Source organism: Sebastes fasciatus, chromosome 7 (genome assembly GCF_043250625.1).
Source record: "Sebastes fasciatus isolate fSebFas1 chromosome 7, fSebFas1.pri, whole genome shotgun sequence".
NCBI lineage: Eukaryota > Metazoa > Chordata > Actinopteri > Perciformes > Sebastidae > Sebastes > Sebastes fasciatus.
In genome coordinates, this window is record NC_133801.1 from 31,658,058 (window position 1) to 31,676,738 (window position 18,681).

The 18,681-nt window shown below is 36.5% G+C and overlaps 2 protein-coding genes across 8 annotated transcripts in view; one reads left to right on the forward strand and one right to left on the reverse strand.

Annotated features, from left to right (window-relative positions):
• The window catches only part of LOC141770603 (neurobeachin-like), a 286,789-nt gene extending 280,716 nt beyond the window's left edge, over window positions 1-6,073 (forward strand). For all 3 annotated transcript variants that reach the window (XM_074640308.1, XM_074640306.1, XM_074640307.1), the window contains one exon: window positions 4,136-6,073. In XM_074640308.1, coding sequence (XP_074496409.1) covers window positions 4,136-4,226 — 91 coding nt within the window. In that variant the 3' untranslated portion in view covers window positions 4,227-6,073. The remainder of the gene's footprint in view (window positions 1-4,135) is intronic.
• Window positions 1-18,681, reverse strand: part of LOC141770604 (serine/threonine-protein kinase DCLK1-like) — a 29,631-nt gene that overhangs the window by 1,522 nt on the left and 9,428 nt on the right. Inside the window, exons 4-17 of one of the 5 annotated variants that reach the window (XM_074640313.1) lie at window positions 17,690-17,789; window positions 16,567-16,683; window positions 16,275-16,369; window positions 15,243-15,330; window positions 14,962-15,131; window positions 14,435-14,554; window positions 14,006-14,152; window positions 13,118-13,251; window positions 12,867-12,944; window positions 12,628-12,724; window positions 12,407-12,487; window positions 12,175-12,288; window positions 11,279-11,352; window positions 8,310-8,510 (exon numbers count right to left, since the gene is read on the reverse strand). In XM_074640313.1, coding sequence (XP_074496414.1) covers window positions 8,453-8,510; window positions 11,279-11,352; window positions 12,175-12,288; window positions 12,407-12,487; window positions 12,628-12,724; window positions 12,867-12,944; window positions 13,118-13,251; window positions 14,006-14,152; window positions 14,435-14,554; window positions 14,962-15,131; window positions 15,243-15,330; window positions 16,275-16,369; window positions 16,567-16,683; window positions 17,690-17,789 — 1,473 coding nt within the window. In that variant the 3' untranslated portion in view covers window positions 8,310-8,452. Of the gene's footprint in view, window positions 1-5,205; window positions 8,511-11,247; window positions 11,353-12,174; window positions 12,289-12,406; window positions 12,488-12,627; window positions 12,725-12,866; window positions 12,945-13,117; window positions 13,252-14,005; window positions 14,153-14,434; window positions 14,555-14,961; window positions 15,132-15,242; window positions 15,331-16,274; window positions 16,370-16,566; window positions 16,684-17,689; window positions 17,790-18,681 lie in introns of those variants that run through there. The other 4 variants (XM_074640310.1, XM_074640309.1, XM_074640311.1 and 1 more) reach the window with 4 other exon arrangements.

Here is an 18,681-nt window from a genome sequence, read left to right on the forward strand (position 1 = left end):
TACTATGAATGTTTTATGATATACTGTGCTATGACTGTTTTTACTTTTCCCTTTCGACATAATATTCTATGTCTTTCTTTCGCCATACTATGCTATAACACACAATACTATGACTGTTTTATGATATACTGTGCTATGACTTTTTTACTCCTTTTTCGACATATTATACTATGACATTTTTTTTCGACACATACTATACTATGACTTTTTTTTACATACTATACAATAACATACAATACTATGACTGTTTTAAGATATACTGTGCTAATATTTTTTTTACTACTTTTTCAACCAACTATACTGTGACTTTGTTTTTGAATAATACACCATGACTTTTTTTTTACATACTATACTATGACTTTTTTCAACCTACTATGCTGTGACCTTTTTTCAAACTACTATCCTGTGACTTTTTTTTTTACATACTATACAATAACATACAATACTATGACTGTTTTAAGATATACTGTGCTAATATCTTTTTTACTACTTTTTCAACCAACTATACTGTGACTTTTTTTTTTAAATAATACACCATGACTTTTTTTCAACATACTATACTATGACTTTTTCTACTCCTTTTTTACATACTATACTTTGACTTTTTTCAACATACTATACTGTGACTTTTTTTCAACCTACTACACCATGACTTTTTTTTTCGACATGCTATGCTATGACTTTTATACTATGGCTTCTTTTACTTTTTTCGACATACTATACTATGACCTTTTTTAACTTTTTTCGACATGCTATATGATGGCTTTTTTTTACTTTTTTCAACGTACTATAATTTGACTTTTTCGGGGGGTTTTCGACATTATATTATTATATTATATACTATGACTTTTTTTCGATATACTATGACTTTTTTTTCAACAAACTATAATATGACTATTTTTTCGACATACTATACCATGACTTTTTTAATTCTTTTTCGACATACTATGCTATGATTTTCTTTTTTACATACTATACAGTATATTATAAAACAGTCATAGTATTGTATGTTACAGTATAGTATGTGGGAAAAAAAATCCTTTCTAGTATAGTACGTTGAAAAAGTCATAATATAGTATTTTGAAAAAAAGTCACTGTATAGTATATCAAAAAAGTCATAGCATACTATGTCGAAAAATTCATAGTCTAGTATGCCGAGAAAAAAAGTCAGTGTGTCGAAAAGTCATAGTATAGTATATCGAAAAAAAAGTCAGTGTACTGTAGTATGTAAAAAAAGGAGAAAAAAAGTCAAAGTATAGTTCATTGAAAAAAAGTCATTGTATATTGAAAAAAAAGTCATAGTATATCCAAAAAAGGTCATACTATAGTTTGTCGAAAAAAAGTGATAGTATAGTATGTCATATCCGTTCCATATCTATCGACCAAAACGAACCGCAGCGAGCCAAAAGAGAGCTATATACATATATACTGTAGAAATAAGACTGATTGGATTATATTCACCAGAAGTATAAAACATTACATGTCCGTTACAAATTAATACTACTAATTTGTGATGGAAATGTCATTATTCTTTGGTTTTTGGGTTGCTGGAAAACATTTAATAAATAATATCTGACAATGACCGATATATTTGACTTTATTCTTACTGTATTAATTTCGATATTTTCCAAAGTAAAAGTCCCTAGAAGTGTATGATCAAGTATCGTGGTAGTATCGAATCGGGAGATAGGTGAAATGTCCCAGCCCTGTAGTATAGTATGCCATAAAAATGTCATAAAAGTCGTTGTATTGTACGTAGAAAAAAATACGATAAAGGCACAAGTCATAAAAAGTCAGTGTAGTATGTCAAAAACATTTCTTGAAGGGGTTAGATGTGAAAATCAGAAATTTCAACAGTCAATCAACAGTGACTGTGGCCGTTAAATCTACGACACTCAGCGTCTTGTTGCTCGCGTTCACAGCACGTAGACGTGAGCGAGCATCAGACAAAACATGAGACCGAATGTGATTGACAAGCATCATGTTGATTAACCTTAGCAACATTAGCCAGCTAAAACCACATTATCACTATATATTTTACATGCTGTAATGTTGAACGAGGAATTTTGCCAGCTCAGGGTCCGTTTTGATATCCAAAACCAACGAAGCCCCTCCATGAATTGAAGGCCCGGCCGATGTTGATCATTCTTCACATTAAAAGCAGTCTACAGGCTGATAGAGGAAGCCCAGAAAGTCGCGGAAGGTCTCATTTCTTAGGTTAGGTTACAACCTGTTCACTCATTGGCAATAAAAAAATGATTAAAAAAGGTTTATATGTGTAAAAACTTGAAGTCCCTTTAAAAATGTCATCATATTTATAAAAAAGTAATAGTATGTTGAAAAAATGTCATAAAGTCATAGCATAGTTTGTCAAAAAATGTCTTAAAAAATAGCATCGTAAATGTATAAGTCATAGTGTAGAATGTTGACAAAAAGTCATAGTATAGTATGTCATAAAAAAAGTATAGTATAGTATGTTGAAAAAATGTCTTAAAAAGTCATAGTAGCCTATAGTATGTCATAAAAGGTCATAATATAGTATGTCAAAAAAATTCTTTAAAAAATTGTCTTAAAAAGTCATAGTATAGTATGCCATAAAGATGTAAAAAAAGTCATGCCATAAATATGTCATTAAAAAGTTGTAGTACAGAACATAGTTTCTCAAAGTGTGGTCCGCGAGCCAATGGTGACGTCTATTGCAATGTTTCACTATAGACATCATCATATGCCAATTCGCTAGACATCGCCCAACCCTACTGCAAGTCATATCCAAATGGTTTGTATATTTTAGTGTATGATAAGAACAAGTGTTTATGTGGATGTGTTTTACGCATGTATGTGTGGGCTCGCTTGCGTGTATCCTTGTGTGCGCACAATGTTCCCGCATCTTAAGTACTGTACTGCCTGGATAAACATGTCACTATGCATTTCAGTTAGCGGAATGTCCACCATCCTTTTCCTTTTAATTGAACCTACAGTTGCCACAGAGACAAAAATGACAGGGGTATCTCCTGAAAATGCACTTATTTTGGCATCAGCGAGCACAATTGTACTGCACAAGTCTATTGGCAGGTCAGCAGCATGTTTTTGCTTTACGTTTGCATTCTGCAAGATTCGTCAGGAGTCATATAATGGGTGCCGGGTTGGCGGTGCAGAGGCGACAGTGTTCGCTCTGGGGCTGTAAGCCTGACGTCATCATGTGACCCTGGCAGTCAAGAGAGGTTAGAGAGTCTGAACATTCAAGCTGCACTTCACAGCCACAGGCCAAATCCCCCTCAGCACTTACAGTCCGGCCCAAAACAGAGGCCTGGTTCTTAAGCGAATTAACTCTGCACCATCTTAACTAACAACCTGTTAAGGTAAACAGAGGATGGTCAGATAGAGGATGGAATTTGTTAACAGGTTTTCATTTAGTTTGTGTAAAGTCTAAGTAAAATAATATCAGAGACTTAAAATACTGCAATTTAGTACTATGCTATTTTTAACGTTTCTTTCAACATCACTTAACAAATCACTTCAATTAAATATTTTAAGAACCCCTTGATTCAGTTACAATCCATTTCCTCAGTAAGTTGACATTAGGTAACACAAGTGAGCCATGCACCGCAACTCCATTTACAGAGGGGCATTCTGCTGCAGCTCTGTTCATTGTGCTTGAGCATTTAAGCCCTTGGGGTGTAGCAGTATAAGACGACCCTGTGAAATCAGCTGCTTTTCCTACATACCAGCCAGCCGTGGACACAAGAGCAAAGTGGTTGCAGAAAGATACTAGGACTCAATGGTCTACTTTAGTTGTCAGAGGAACCCTGTAATTTACCATCACAGCCCCTGATGACCTTCTATGCTCGTTTCATTCACCACTATGGACATTTTAACAAACTGTTCATATGCATGGAAATAATCTTTATATATGCAATGAACTATTAAAATGTGCTCATTGATAAACTATACAGTAAATAAAATCACAACCAATCAACGACCAAAATAATGATTAAATGTGTAGTTTTAATTGAGGTTTTCTATTTCTATTCTATTTTCTATTTCTTATTTTCTCCACATTTTTACTAAGTTTATCATTAGTTTCCTGACATTAGGATTTCATGTTACTTACTTTCATGTTCTTGTGTCTCTTCAGGACTTTGATCACAGGCATGTCCTCTGGCAGTATCGTGGCATTTAACATCGATTTCAACCGATGGCACTACGAGCATCAAAACAGGTACTGAGGAGAGACAGATCCAAGCAGCAGGAGGCAAGTGTGGAGGGTTAAGAGAAACAGCGACTAACCAGTGACCGAGCTGTGCTGCAGGAGATGGAGGAGATCCAGTGGGCTGGAGAACATCACCATGGTGACACTAGTAAAGAACAAGGTGTACTTACATGTGTTCATCTGCCCTCTAAGGCGAACTTGTTGCTCTGTATCTGTTGCTGAACAGTCTGGATGCATTTTCTGTTGGTTTTCATGTCTTACCCGAGCACCAGCTGATGCATTTCCCCAAATGAGTCAAGCAGGTCTGTTGTTCGGGGCAAGGAGAGACTGAGATCAACTTAAGTTAACACAGTTAATAAAACATACTTAATGTAAGTGTTTAAGTTCCTGTTTCAAACTGTGAAAATGCAAAACAAAATGAATCCTCTGTTAGGAACATTTATACAACATTTGTATGGCAGATACATATCTCACTTGAAACACTTTTCTAGAAAAAATAAATGAAAACCTGTACTGTAAATATGGACAGTGTAAAGTGTTTCTTTCCTTTAAAGGCTGAGATTAAGATCTAAATGCTGTTAGCCTAGCCACCATGTTACCAACATTTCCATCATGCGAGCCATGTATTAATGTTCAAAATGTCTTCATTGGATTTCAGATATTAGTTGGTTAGTAATACATGTATACGGCCATTGTTTGCTCATTGTTATTAACAGTGGTCAAATGTATGTACGTGAAAAGACAAAATGTTCATGTTAATTTGTTGTATTTGATTGTCTATATGGAAGAAAAGTGAAATTCAGTGTGAGCGTTGTCCTTTGTGAAATATTTGTTTTTGATCATGATGTCAGCAAAAAGGATAATAAATTGTGATATTTACATATTTACTTTAAATCGAGGACTATTTTGTTTATTAATGGCAAAGAATTAAAACTATTTACTGTAAAAATAATTTATAAATAATAATAATAAGTTGGACATTTGAAGCAGCAGTTCTTCTTCCAAAAACATATCCAGAGGATTAAATACCGGATTTGTTGGGTAGTATCTCATGACTGTTACGGTGTTTGTAGTAAAGCTGTGAGGCATTTTGTAAAAGGAGGTGTCATTTTAAAAGACGGTGTACCATTGTTGGCACTGCAAACATTAGTACCGTTACTTGTGCATCTCACAGTTTGCATATTTTTGCAAAAATGTTTGCTTGTCCTTTTTAAATCTGTGTATTCATGATCACCAGTTCATGCCGTTAACACCATGCATTTTTAAGCAATATTATGACTTGGTTGCTGAAAAGTTCGAAGGATTTCCGCTGTGTGACGACAAAATGATCTAATGATGAACAGGATAGTGTTCCAAAAATGACTATGGTCTGTTTTTGGTGATACGAAAGCTATTGTGTCTGTATTTAATTGCAGAAACGAGGAGTCGGTCGCTGTGAGTCGACAACTTAAAATGAACAAAAATATGCAAATAGATTTTGAGTTTGCATTGTGATTTTCTAATGGTGCGCCAAGACACCACCCTACCCAAAGCTGACGTTTTGCATGCTGAAAGCTACTGAAGGCGTTGGGTTTACTTTGCTTTCCTGTGAAATCATTTTAATTATTGTGAATTCATTCAATTTTCTTCGACAAAGGCAATTTTGTTAATATGTTGGAATTAAGCAGTGCATTTTGATTTCATGTAATATATTTTAAGATATGTTATGATTTATATATTTTAGTTGTATTGCCCATTGTTTTTGCATAAGTTTGGGAAGAGGTAGGATATGTTTGAAGCTTATGTGGTTATGTCAAAATTGATAACTGTAAATTCAGCTGCTTTCATTATTTTTGTTGTTTATAATAAAACTGAATAAATATACCAGTGTCTGGAGTATTTCTTTTTGAGCTTTTACTCGTGTATGTGTGTAGACCGCCTCCAAAACATTCATCATGTATTAATGCAATCCCATGATAAAGCATGTATAACTATAGCTCAGTAAATGCATGCTATAAAGGAGTATCTGAAGTTGGAATTTTATTGAAGATATTAGCTTGCATTGTTGGATTATACTGCCACCTGCTGTCTTACTTTGTTGCTGCAGATTTAGTGGGTCCACTGCAAGTTGTCTTGCAAAAACAGTTACGCTGACTCACAAATTAATTAAATCCTTTTTATTCCCAGAATTGGTTTCTTTGCATACATTTTTGGAGGTATGTATGCTTTTTAACCAGAATAGACTTTTTTTCCTCATTACTTGAAAAGAAGTGTTTTACTGTTTTTTTTTGTACTCATTTAGATTATTTTATAACATCCTTACATTAATGGAATATGGATGAATATAATACAGCATTCACATTTTCCATCTGCTTCACCTAATACTGACATTCCCAGTTGTCTTAGAGTACTATTTTGTCGTACTGTATATAAACACATGTTTTTCAGATGAAGAAAAACAAGTCTTGAAAGCAAAAACATTCTCAAAAAGTCACAATCACAACTTGCTTTCTTTGTGCTTTTTGGTTCCATCCCTTCTAGTGAAAAACTTAAAAGCCCTTTAACAACAAAGTCCATGGTGTGATGTTACATTTCTGTTAAAATACGTATACAAGTATTAACTTAGCTGTGGTATGACTATAGTCTGCATTCACCAAGACGGCACATACAATGACAACAGAAATGAATTCATATCTGACAGGCGTATATCAAACAGTAGAGGACCAAACAACTGATTTAGGATGCATATTAGACCACATGCAGGTTACAGTCTCTGATGAAGGGAACAGGACATTCACACCCATGAATATTTGGTCTCTGGTGAGACAATATATGAAGTGGTCAGAGAACAAACAGTACATACTTTTCTCAGTCATGTTGTTTGATGTGATTATTATTAAAGTCCAACAAAAGTCCCGACTGAAAGAACAAATATTAAAATAATGGCGTTTACTGGAAGCACTGTTGTGTTTACCAACATTTAACCTCTTATTTTTTCTTACTTCAGTGTGTGGAAAAACAATCCATGTTGCACAAGAGCCAATTACCTCCGTCTGATAGAGAAGTGTGTCGGTTGGCTGCCAATAATACCAGCAACAGATCCATTCTCACTCATTCCAGCATTACGAAGGACAAATTTGATACTGTGCTTATTGGGCAGTACATCTAATTGCACTTAAATCATCATGTGCCAAGGCAAGGCTTTAAACATGCACTTAATACCAACTACACAGCACTGACATTCATCTGAACCACCACTGAATTACAACCACTCTCACAGACGTGTAACATATCTACTTTTTCAATAATCCTCCTCAAGCACCCAGGTGAACTGGACTATCAACAGTCAAACATTAGCGCCCTCCAAAGAGTCATGCTACTGGGCGGCAGGACAATATTAGTCCTACACAAAAAAGATAATGCTTATGGTACAATGTAGCAGCATGTCTTTTCAGTCCTCTTAAAGTCGTCTTAAACACTGTGTCTAAGGTTTATGCACCAGAACTTTAAGTACCATAGCACAGAGTGATCTAGATGTCATACAGTACAGCAGAAAGATGACTGCTACTGTTGTATTTAGAGTTATTGTTCAACAAACATTCGTGTTGGAAATGTATGGTCATATCACAAAATCATGTAATTTAACATTTAGAAGCTAAGGTTTCAATGTTTTGTATTTACACTTTCAATTAAAAAGCTAAGTGCTTCATGAAGCAGGTTCTTTCCTGCAGTACACAATATAAACCAGTAGAGGGCTCTAGAGTACTACAATTAACCAGTGCTTACTGTGTAGAAATAAGGCTTTAACAGTTTGGTGGCTTTTTTGAAAAAAAAAAAGGAAAATCATATTAAAAATTGTAGCATGCTCATAAGGTGTATTCTTTTATCCCGCAACTAACTTGTCCTTTACTCTGATCAATGCATTATATAATTAAAATAAAAGTATTTTACGACTTTTACAAGTATTTTATGACTAGGCAAAAATTAAATAGGTGCAGGCAAGTAAGCAGTCTGTGAATGTCCAAGTCAGCAGACTGAACCCAATGTTGGGTTTTGCACTCCACCCTCTCCAACTCCCAGAGGGGTGGATGGTGCTGTGGCCTCTGGGAGGCTGTTAGAACGGAGAGGTGGGTGAACGGACAGTGTCAGCCGAATTTGGGGAATAGTCCTCAGACTCGGAGGTGAACTCAGCGGCGGAGATACCGGGGTTGGCACTGCGGGAGGCGCCGGCACCGATACCGTGTGGGATGTGGGGAGCAAGCTTCACATCCTGGTGGCGTCTTCGTCGGAAAACTTGTTTCTCCTTATCAAGTGGCGTGGTCTGAGAGAGGGTGACACAGCAGCTAATGTTAGGTTCTCCACAAGACCACAGAGATGAGGAGTGGCATCCAATCAACCACCAGTGAGACGCTTGGCAAATGTTAGATGAGCCAATGTTTGCATGCAGTTGTATCTAACTTCTTGTGACAGAGAGAGTTCAACTCCATCGTGTGACACAGCAAACTAGTGCAGTGCACAACAAACCCAGGAGAAGCAACAAGGTCTGCCAACGTCAGGTGTGTGACATCTTGTCACAGACAGTCGCCTCTTACTTCTCTCTCTCTGTCATATTATACTATGACATATTTATGTCATACTTTACGATGACTTTTCATGGCATACTTTACAAATTACTTTTATGAAACTTTTTATGTTTTTTTTAATAGCATACTATACTATGATTTTTTTTTATTACATTTTTGTGACTTACCATAGTGTGACCTTTTTTTTAAGACATTTTTATGGAATTCAATATCGAGGAATTTATTTTAGCATAATATATTATGACTTTTTAATGACATTTAAGGCATTTTAATGGCATACTATACTATGACTTTTTTTTTACTTTTCTGTGACATACTCTGCTATGACTTTTTCATAAAAAATGTTGTGACATACTATATTTTGAAATTTTTCATGACATACTATAGAATAACTTTTTAGGACTATTGTTGATTTTTCATAACATTTTTTATATATTTTTATGGCATACTATACTACAACTTTTTCTGACATACTATATTCAGAAATGTTTCATGGCACACTATGCAATAACTTTTATAACATACTATAGTATGAGCTTTTTTATGTCACACTATACTATATATTTTATGACACAGCAGCTAATAAGGGTGGGAATCACCAGAGGCCCCATAATACGATATTATCACAATACTTAAGTCACGATACGGTACCTTTTTTCAACTGCAAATTGTGCTGTTTGTCAACAGCTGTTTTATCTAATGAGATACAGTTTTCACTCTGTTCATCTTAGAGTTTTCATTTTTTCATGGCATACTATACTATGACTTTTTTTATTAAACCTTTTGTGGCATACTATGACTTTTATATTACTTTTTTGTGACATACTAACTATACTATGACAGTATTTTTATTTTTTTATTTACTATTTATACATACCAGTATCGAGTATCGGGTCCGATACTGTGCTCATGTACTTGAACTCCTGAATCTACTCCGATACAACCGCACACAATACCACTTTACGGCAACCTTCAAAATTAGTGCCTTGCATGCAGGGGTGCTATGGTTGAAGTGCCACCCAGCTGCAACGATAACCTGATGCAAAAACAGGCAACTGAGTCCCCAGTTCACCCGTCGGGGAGAGATAGCATCCACGATGTTGCGTACATTGTCGTGGACACCTGCAGCCACTTTCGTCTCCACCGCATCAATTAGTTTAGCGGAGACGACGTCAGCTGTGTGTCTGCCTGACATACTCTGTCAGGGTTTCTGCCAGTGTATTTTAAGTCCAGCGTAACGTTAAATTGTTCATGTCATACTATACTATGACTTTTTATGACATTTTTTGTGACATATTATAGTATGAGATTTTTTATGGCATACTATTCAATAACCTTTTTATGACATTTTTATGACGTACTATACTATGATTTTTATGACCTTTTTGGTGACATACTTAACTATAACTTTTTTTCAACATTTTTATGGCACACTATACTATGATGTTTTTAGTGACTTTTATATTGCATACTATATACTATGACTTTTTTCATGACATTTTAATGGCATACTTTACTATGACTTTATGCCATACTATATATTATTACTTTTTTATGACATTTTTATGGCATACTATACTATGCCTTTTTTATGAAATACTATAGTATGACATTTTTTATGACATACTTAAGTATGACATTTTTTATGACATACTTAAGTATGACATTTTTCATGGCATACTTTACTATGCCTTTCTATGGCATTTTAATGGCATAATATACTATGACATTATTACTTTTCTTTTGGGACCTACTATAGTATGATTTTTTTGTGGCATATTATATTCAGATTTTTTTCATGGCATACTTATGGCATACATATATATTATGACTTTTTAATTGACATTTTCCTATGGCGTACTATACTATGACTTTTTAATGAAATATAATACTATGACTTTTCTTGACATTTTTCTTGACATTTTAATGGTATACTAGACTATGATTTTTATGACTTTTTTGACATACTGTACTATGACTACTTATTGTGACCTACTTTTTTGTGACACTTTATTCAGAATTTATTCATGGCATACTATACTAAGACTTTTATTGACATTTTAATGGTATATTATGACTTTTTATGAAAAAATTTTGTGACATACTATAGTATGAGATTTTTTTATGGCATACTATACTATGACTTTTTTGTGACATTTTATGACATACTATACTGACTTTTTTTAATCACATACTATACTAAGATTTTTTTAATACTTAACATGAACCCTCAAATGCAGTAGGCAATACAGATGCATAACTTTTCCATGCAGAATAAGTAAATAGCATGGTGAACTGCACGACTAGGCAAGAGGAAACAGCCACAGCACTAGTGAGATGAACAAACGTGATGAAGTGATGGATTTGATGAGGTAAATAAAGGACGAGGTGTGAAAAGGGCTTCATTGAGGGGCAATGGGTCAAGCCCTTTGGGGGGGGTGGGAAATGAAGACTGCCAGCACTTTGCTATGGAAATACTGCATATTGGCACTATGCTGTGTCATACCTTATCCAGTACAATCCTGGATGCTGGTAGTGGTCCAAAGACCCTGACCTCTGGATGGTAAAGTCCTGGTCCAACTGAGCAGAGAGAGACGAGCGCAACTCAGAGGATCACCTTGAACTCAAAGCATCACTGACCTGGTTAGCTTTAAGGTGCACAGCTCTAAACTTCTGTTATAAATGCTGTATTAGGAAGGAAAAAAACTGGTACTGGTAAATGTCACCGTCAACTGACATGCCGTGAACTGTCAGAGAATTATTTCCATTTGACAACTGACAACTGAGTGCTTGGCTTACCTGCAAAGTCAATTAAAAGGCTAGATACAAGTAATGTAGAGGAATGCAACTGATCCCCCCATCCTGCACCCCCACAAACCAGCTCAGCTTTGGAACTATTTAAGCAATCATATCTGCCTAAACCTAGTCATTGTAGGCCAACCTTGTTATTTATAAGATCTCCTAACGACAGTGCTGACAGTTCTTCTAAAAGAGGAGGATGAGAGGCCAGAGCACACACAGGAAGACCAGGCAGCAAGAAGCAGATGGATGAACCGATGTATACACAGAGTAAAGCCGAGGTCACTAAATTATAAATCAAAAATTAAAAAAAGATGGATAATGGATTAATTTGTTTTGCAAAAGCATACAATGTCTGAACAACAACTGAATTTTAATGGCATCCAAAGGATAAAGATAAAAAGCTTTTGCACACTTAAGGAGTTAAGCAGCAGGCGCATATGAGGAACTCTGGTTCAAAATTCTGTTTTTCAATTTTGAATGACATCCAAAGCATCATCGCAAGAGCACATTACATTTTTTTTAAGAAGAGCCAAAATGTGATGTACTGATGCAGGGTTGCATGCAATGTCTGTGTGTGGAGGGGTGCAGATCAGTGCTTACTGTAATGACTGACACTCCTGCTGTGGTGCTGTTGAGCTTGGGCCCAGTGTTGAAGTGCTTCTTGATCTTCCCAGACACAGGCAGCTGGTGCTCGTTCTCTGACACACCATCATCCTGCAAAATACGAAGAACAAAGCTTTAAAAACTCTGCCTGCTGTATCATACTGCACCCTTTCTCAGCAGTGCACAGGTGATTTTGGTGAAAGGACTGTCTTTAAAATGCTGAACTTACATTGACCCAGCCGTGATCGAGCACCTGTACAGCAGTGTATCTCTGATCCACCTCTACCTGCAGCATCCCAGTGATCAGAGACTAAATAAAGACAGGTTACATTATTATACTGGATACTCACGACTAACATGAGACACCACAGCAACACATCTCTGACAGATTCTTGTGTTTCACACGGAGCATAACGATGGCAGATGAGGAGAGCACTTCCAGACACAAACCTTGGCAGTCTCAGACACATTGTCCCAGTATGGTGCAGGGAACTCAAGCTGGCCCCTCAAAAGCTGTTCAAGGAGAGCCTCCTGATCTTCATCACTGCTGTAGAAAATAAAACAGGTATTCTATAAAGCTCAAAATAAGTTCTACATAGTCTATAATGTGATGGCATACAATAGACAATTCGATTGTGGTTAAAACATCATACTTATCAACATTAACCTCCTGATACAGGAGCACATACCCTCGGAAAGGAGGAAAGCCACACAACAGTATGTAAGTGATGACACCAGCTGCCCAAATGTCAACCTTGAGGCCATACCTGTAATTGAAGAGGAAGATACCAGGTATCAGAGAGACTAAGCATATCTGCAGGTAGCAATAGACCACAAGAATTACAGTAGCAGTTTTTGACCAGGATAATGGTCATTTTCCCCCACTGTCTTTCACAGCAAATGCCTGACTATCATGTCTCAGATGATGACCCTGACTTACCCGGTCTCTGCAACAATCTCTGGTGCAACATAGGTGGGGGTGCCACACACAGTATAGAGGGGCCCGTTGACGACGGTAGCCAAGCCAAAATCACCTAGCTTCAGAGACTTACTACCATCCTGGTGTTCAAACACCTGTGAAACACACAATAAAGGACAGTGAGAAACGGCAGCAAAAAGCTTGCCAATTAATACTCATCGCTGCGGTAAAGATTCCATCAATGAGCTCGAAGTGATAAGTAAAAAAAGACGGTTTTGGAAAAGTACAGGAAAAGAACAACAATGCAAAAACAGATGGCCTCTCTATAGAAGAAAATGTGTGGAGATGTTTGCTTAAATCATCATGTGACTATAATGTAACAAATGCCAAGACAAAAAAAATTTAAAAAATGCAGTTGTGACTGAGTTCAATTGCAATTGAGGTATGCATCTTGTTTTAATCTCAGGCTTTTATTTTGCTGATGTGAATGAATTTACTGCATTAATTCAATTCAGAAATTGAAAATGAAGTCTTCTGCTTATAAAAATGCATTTAAGAGTTAATAGATTAGAGCTAATTTAGATCTAGGTCAGACTTTACAGAGGGGCTGTTAGAAATGTGAGTTACAAATGACCATAGTGATATAATGATACAATAAATACCTTGTGGAGTTGTGTGCAGTAATTTAATTTCATAATTGTATTTATTTATCCTATGTATGCCTTTATGCATGTGTAATTGTTAGTTGTTAGTGCAAGCTAGTGCATACGAACTTTGGAGAAAAGTGACAGGGGGAACGGAAAAGGGGGATTAATAGGGAACATGGACCGATGAGGTTTGAAGATGGGAAGCTTTTACAATGTAGCTCCGCTCACTGCCACTACAGAATCTTTGTAGAGTCATACTTACCAACAGGTTTTCTGGTTTTATGTCTCTGTGGACAATATTGAGGCCGTGCAGGTACTTGATGGCACTTGCCAGATTGAACAGCATACAGCTGGCGTCTCGCTCTGTGTATTTGCTTGAGGAGGTGATAGCATCAAAGAGATCGCCCCCCTACAGAAAGAGTATTTGGGATATAAAAGAGTACCGGTTGCTAGTTTTCAACTATGTTAAAGGGTTGGTGCACCTTTATCCATTAACAGGAATCAGGTCAAATCCATTTTTATAGACTAATATACAATGGTTACAAAATAGACATTTAGCAAAAGAATTAAAAAAAATAGTTTAGAGAGAACAAAACTTATTAGTAAAAAAATTCACAATGTGCCCTAAAATGACTTTTACTTTATTTAAGTTTGAAGTTTCTTCGTAAAGCAATTAAAAAATGTTACGTACCTTAACCAACTCCATTACAAGATAGAGATCACTATAGGTGTCCATTTCCTCAATTAAAAGTACAATATTGGGATGTTTCACACGCCGAAGGATTGACACTTCACTCTGGATCATGTGCTCCTGGGTAATAATGGAAATGTAATCAAAACGAAGGAAAATCTCTAAACACTGTATCGTAAAAACAATGTATACACATACATCAGTGGTGTGAGACTGTGGAGCCTCCTTTTCAGTCATTTCAGAGCAAATATAAAAGACAAACCAGTTTCAGAAATATCTTAGAAATTTGGAATGTCAGTTGAAATAATTCATAACTGTTAACACTACTTAATTAGGTTCATCTGATGGTGTTATTAAAACATAAAAAAGAAAATAATTTTAGAGGAGATAGCACCATCTGCTGACTAATTAAGAAAATAAAGAAATTGAGCATCCAAAACAGAAAATATTTTACACTTTTTGATACTGAATTAGACCAAACTTGGTGGTGTGATAATTGAAGTCAGCACATGTAGAGGCAGACTCACCTTTCCCCTGCATTTATCTTTGCTGATGATCTTCAGAGCGTACTGTCTTCCAGTGGATCTCTCCACACACTCTCGGACCACGGCAAAGTTTCCGTCCCCTAAAGTCCTCCCCACTTTGTACCTCTCTGCTATGGACGCAGGGACTGAGGGGTACTCATCCACTGGCTCAGCTGTGGAGCAAATCAAAAGAAGATCTATAAGGTAAAGGTATGAACAGCAACCTATACATTACTTGCAAACAATCTTTTTCCACTATGTTTATGTCTTTTGCAGTGTCTTACCTTCACTGCTAGGCCCATCTCCTTCATCCATTGAGCTGCAAACCTTGGTAGAAGCTAAAGAGAGTGAAGAGCCACTGTGCTGAGATCCCTAGAAAGAAGAGACAGCCATGGAGTGAGAACAAAAGACACACTGAGGCACTTGTCTTACACAAACTTCAGAGAAGGCAAAGCTTGTAAAAATGTGATTACAGCCAGCTTACACAAAGCCTATTGGTTCCAGTCTGCAGGCCTTGTGTATGCAGTTTGAGATTAGATAGAAATAAATAAAGCGTGGTGAAATATTATACTAACCTTTCCACCAGAATAAAGACTGGCATGTGGTTCCAAAAGGGATTGTGAGAAAAATAATATCCTCCACCACAGCCACAATACCAACCCCAGCCAGCCTTATGATTAATTAATGATCGTATCACGGATAACTGGATTTCTCTCCAGTGTCGACTGTGCAGTCTCAAAATTTGGCTTGTCCTCCCCAGATCTATGATAATCTCAGCAAAAATGTGCCGCTGCAGCATGGATGACATTTCATTCAAAAGATAGCTCTAAAGCATCATAATACATGTACAAACACAGCCTGTGTTTGTCGAGGGACATGAGGTTAGGGTGATTTTTCTTCCTGAACTCAAACATGTTGTTTCTGAGATGGTATTTACATCTGTACACCTGTGTACACAGACCTGCGATCACCTATGCCATCTTTTTAAGATATCTCAGTAACAAACACTAGTAGTTTTTCCAGTCACATTACTATGCAACAAAAACAAACAAGGTTAATAATGTATAGCTATTGGAGGCTCACACATATCTGCTAGGCAATATTCTGAAGGTGAGAAATTTACCAAATGTATTCCCATCAATAAAGTACAAAGTTTCTGTTTAATTTCATGTCACTAGAATACTTTTAAATATTATTCATTGATGAAGAGAATTGTTGAACTCTTTCTGAAAGCTTCTCTGGTATGATGTATGACATCATATAAAATAAATCTTTACGACATTAACTTATTTAAAAGGAACATCAATTGTTATTACCCGTCGTCGTCGGAGGCTAGCTGGACTGGTTGGAGAGGGGCTTGGAGACTTCCCAGATCGAGGTGTGGACAGCTGACTGCCTGCAGTGCCATTAGCTATTGGTACATTAGAATTGGAAACAAACAATCAGCTTAATGATGAAATACTGCAGGATAGACCAAAATGTACTTTATACATAGAACACTGTGTGAAGCTTGAGAACAACACATTTGCTTTTGTTTCTTTGTGTCAAGACATACCACACACACACACACACACACACACACACACACACACACACACACACTCTTACCTGAACTAGTGGATGAAGGAGACTTGCTTCTACGGGACAGCCCACCACATCTTGGGGAAGAGAGACCATGCCCGGAGGGGAGCCGGCCATATGATGCAGACTTTGCCACCCTGCACTCTATAAAGAAAGAAAAAATATAAAAAGGTTTTTCTTAGGTAATACTAGGCTACCTTATTCTACCATTTTCAGTCAGCTTCGAGTCTGTTCCTCTGAGGCACCGCCATCACTGTTGTTATCATCCTTGGTATTCTTTGGCTTCTTCCCAGCAGTGTTGTGTGTCTGTGTTAGTTTCAGAATAATGTTATGTTTGTAAAAGAAAAAACACAGTCACTGAACAAGAGCTATAAGTACTAGGGACACACAAAAGGTGTGTAAGTACCACACAACATCATTAATATAAACTATTTTCTTTCGGGTACAGCAGCCTAAAAACCACAAAGCCAAAGTATGAGTGATGGCATCCTCTGTATTCTGACCTACACATTTGTCAAATACACGCGCACACACACTTTATACCACAACTTTAAACTAGGTCAAGGGAATGATATATCCTTCATATCATCTGTATTCAATGTGAAGCAAATTTGTATTTCATTCCAACTGTCTCCTCACCAACAACTGCAAGCATAAATACTGTGCTAAAGCTGTAACACCACTCCACTAAAGTTTTTCTGCCACCATTTCATTCATAAGTGGTCTTTATAAATGGAAGTTTGGCAATCTGATCTCCAGTATATGGCATCATACTGTCCTGTTCGGTTTGATAAAGTCTGACCGCTACATTTTAAACACAAAGATTTGTAGTGAAAAAACTCGACATGGTACAAAATAGCACCAACACCTCATACTGTATATTAGTAGTGCTTCTAACAGTATGAACAGTAGCAGTAGCCAAAATAGACAAACTTGCAAGAAGCACTTCAATAATAGTTCCACATGTTTGGCATATTCAGTATTTACTTGCCCACAAAAGGAGGATGGTTTAATAAAAATCTGTTCACAGTATCACAAGGCAATGGCACGCCTAGCCACAGGGAGCAAACAACATAAAACCCAGCAAGCGTTAGCGCTATGCTTTCCCCACTGAGCAATCCAAGTCTCATATAAATGAAATAACACTTACCAGTTTCATCCAAGTTGAAGTCATCCTGATAACGGAACTTCTCAGGGCCACAGGCAAAGAATATATCATCATCCCCAAAAAAGTCCTGAAGGCAGGAAATCTGGTGAAGATGAAAAGGTTTCTCTCAGTTATAGTACAAAAACAAATTTGATAAGTAATGTGTACTGTCCCCAGTGATACTGTACATAATAGTAATTCAAAAGACAGTACTGTTGTCTTGAAATACCTGACACATACCAACACAAATCTATCAAATGAATAATCTAGAAAGCTATATAAGTGGAGGTATTATTTTTCAAACAGCGTACAGACCCACACACTGACACAGGCTCCAAATTTAATGGAGCATCTTGTAAGAGATTCAGTAACATTTCAGTGTGTGAAGGCAGTGACCAACTCCCTCTGAAACACATCCCGAGAGTCATAGTTTTCAGACAGGATATTATATTATCATGATGGCAACAATGACTTCCATATCAAATATATTGAATGACATGTGCCGGCTCACGCCCACATATGCAACATGATCCCTTCAAAAAAAGAGAATTGAAAATATACATTTTAGTGACCTGATTAAATCTGTAATTACGATTAGAAATTATATGGCGTTTCCACCAATGCTTATGATGCAAATTGACTTAATACATACAGTATATACTGTACATTTACTGTATATAATCAAGACTAAGACTAACTTAAACAGGACATCGCAACAATTTATTATATTAAATAATATGTCATATTTGTGCATTCAAAGGATACAGTGAATACAGTTTACTCTACAGCAAATATAGTATACACACAGTACTAGATATTCTAAGTCAAAGGACACAGGTCCACACAAAGACACCATAAACATTACTGTGGCTTTTGAGATAACTCTTAAATTACTTATTTTTAACCTAGCCCTATCATGATTTGTCATATTTGGGAAAACCTGCTCGTTTTTCAAATCTAGATTATATAAATGTCAGTACAGATGTACAGTACAT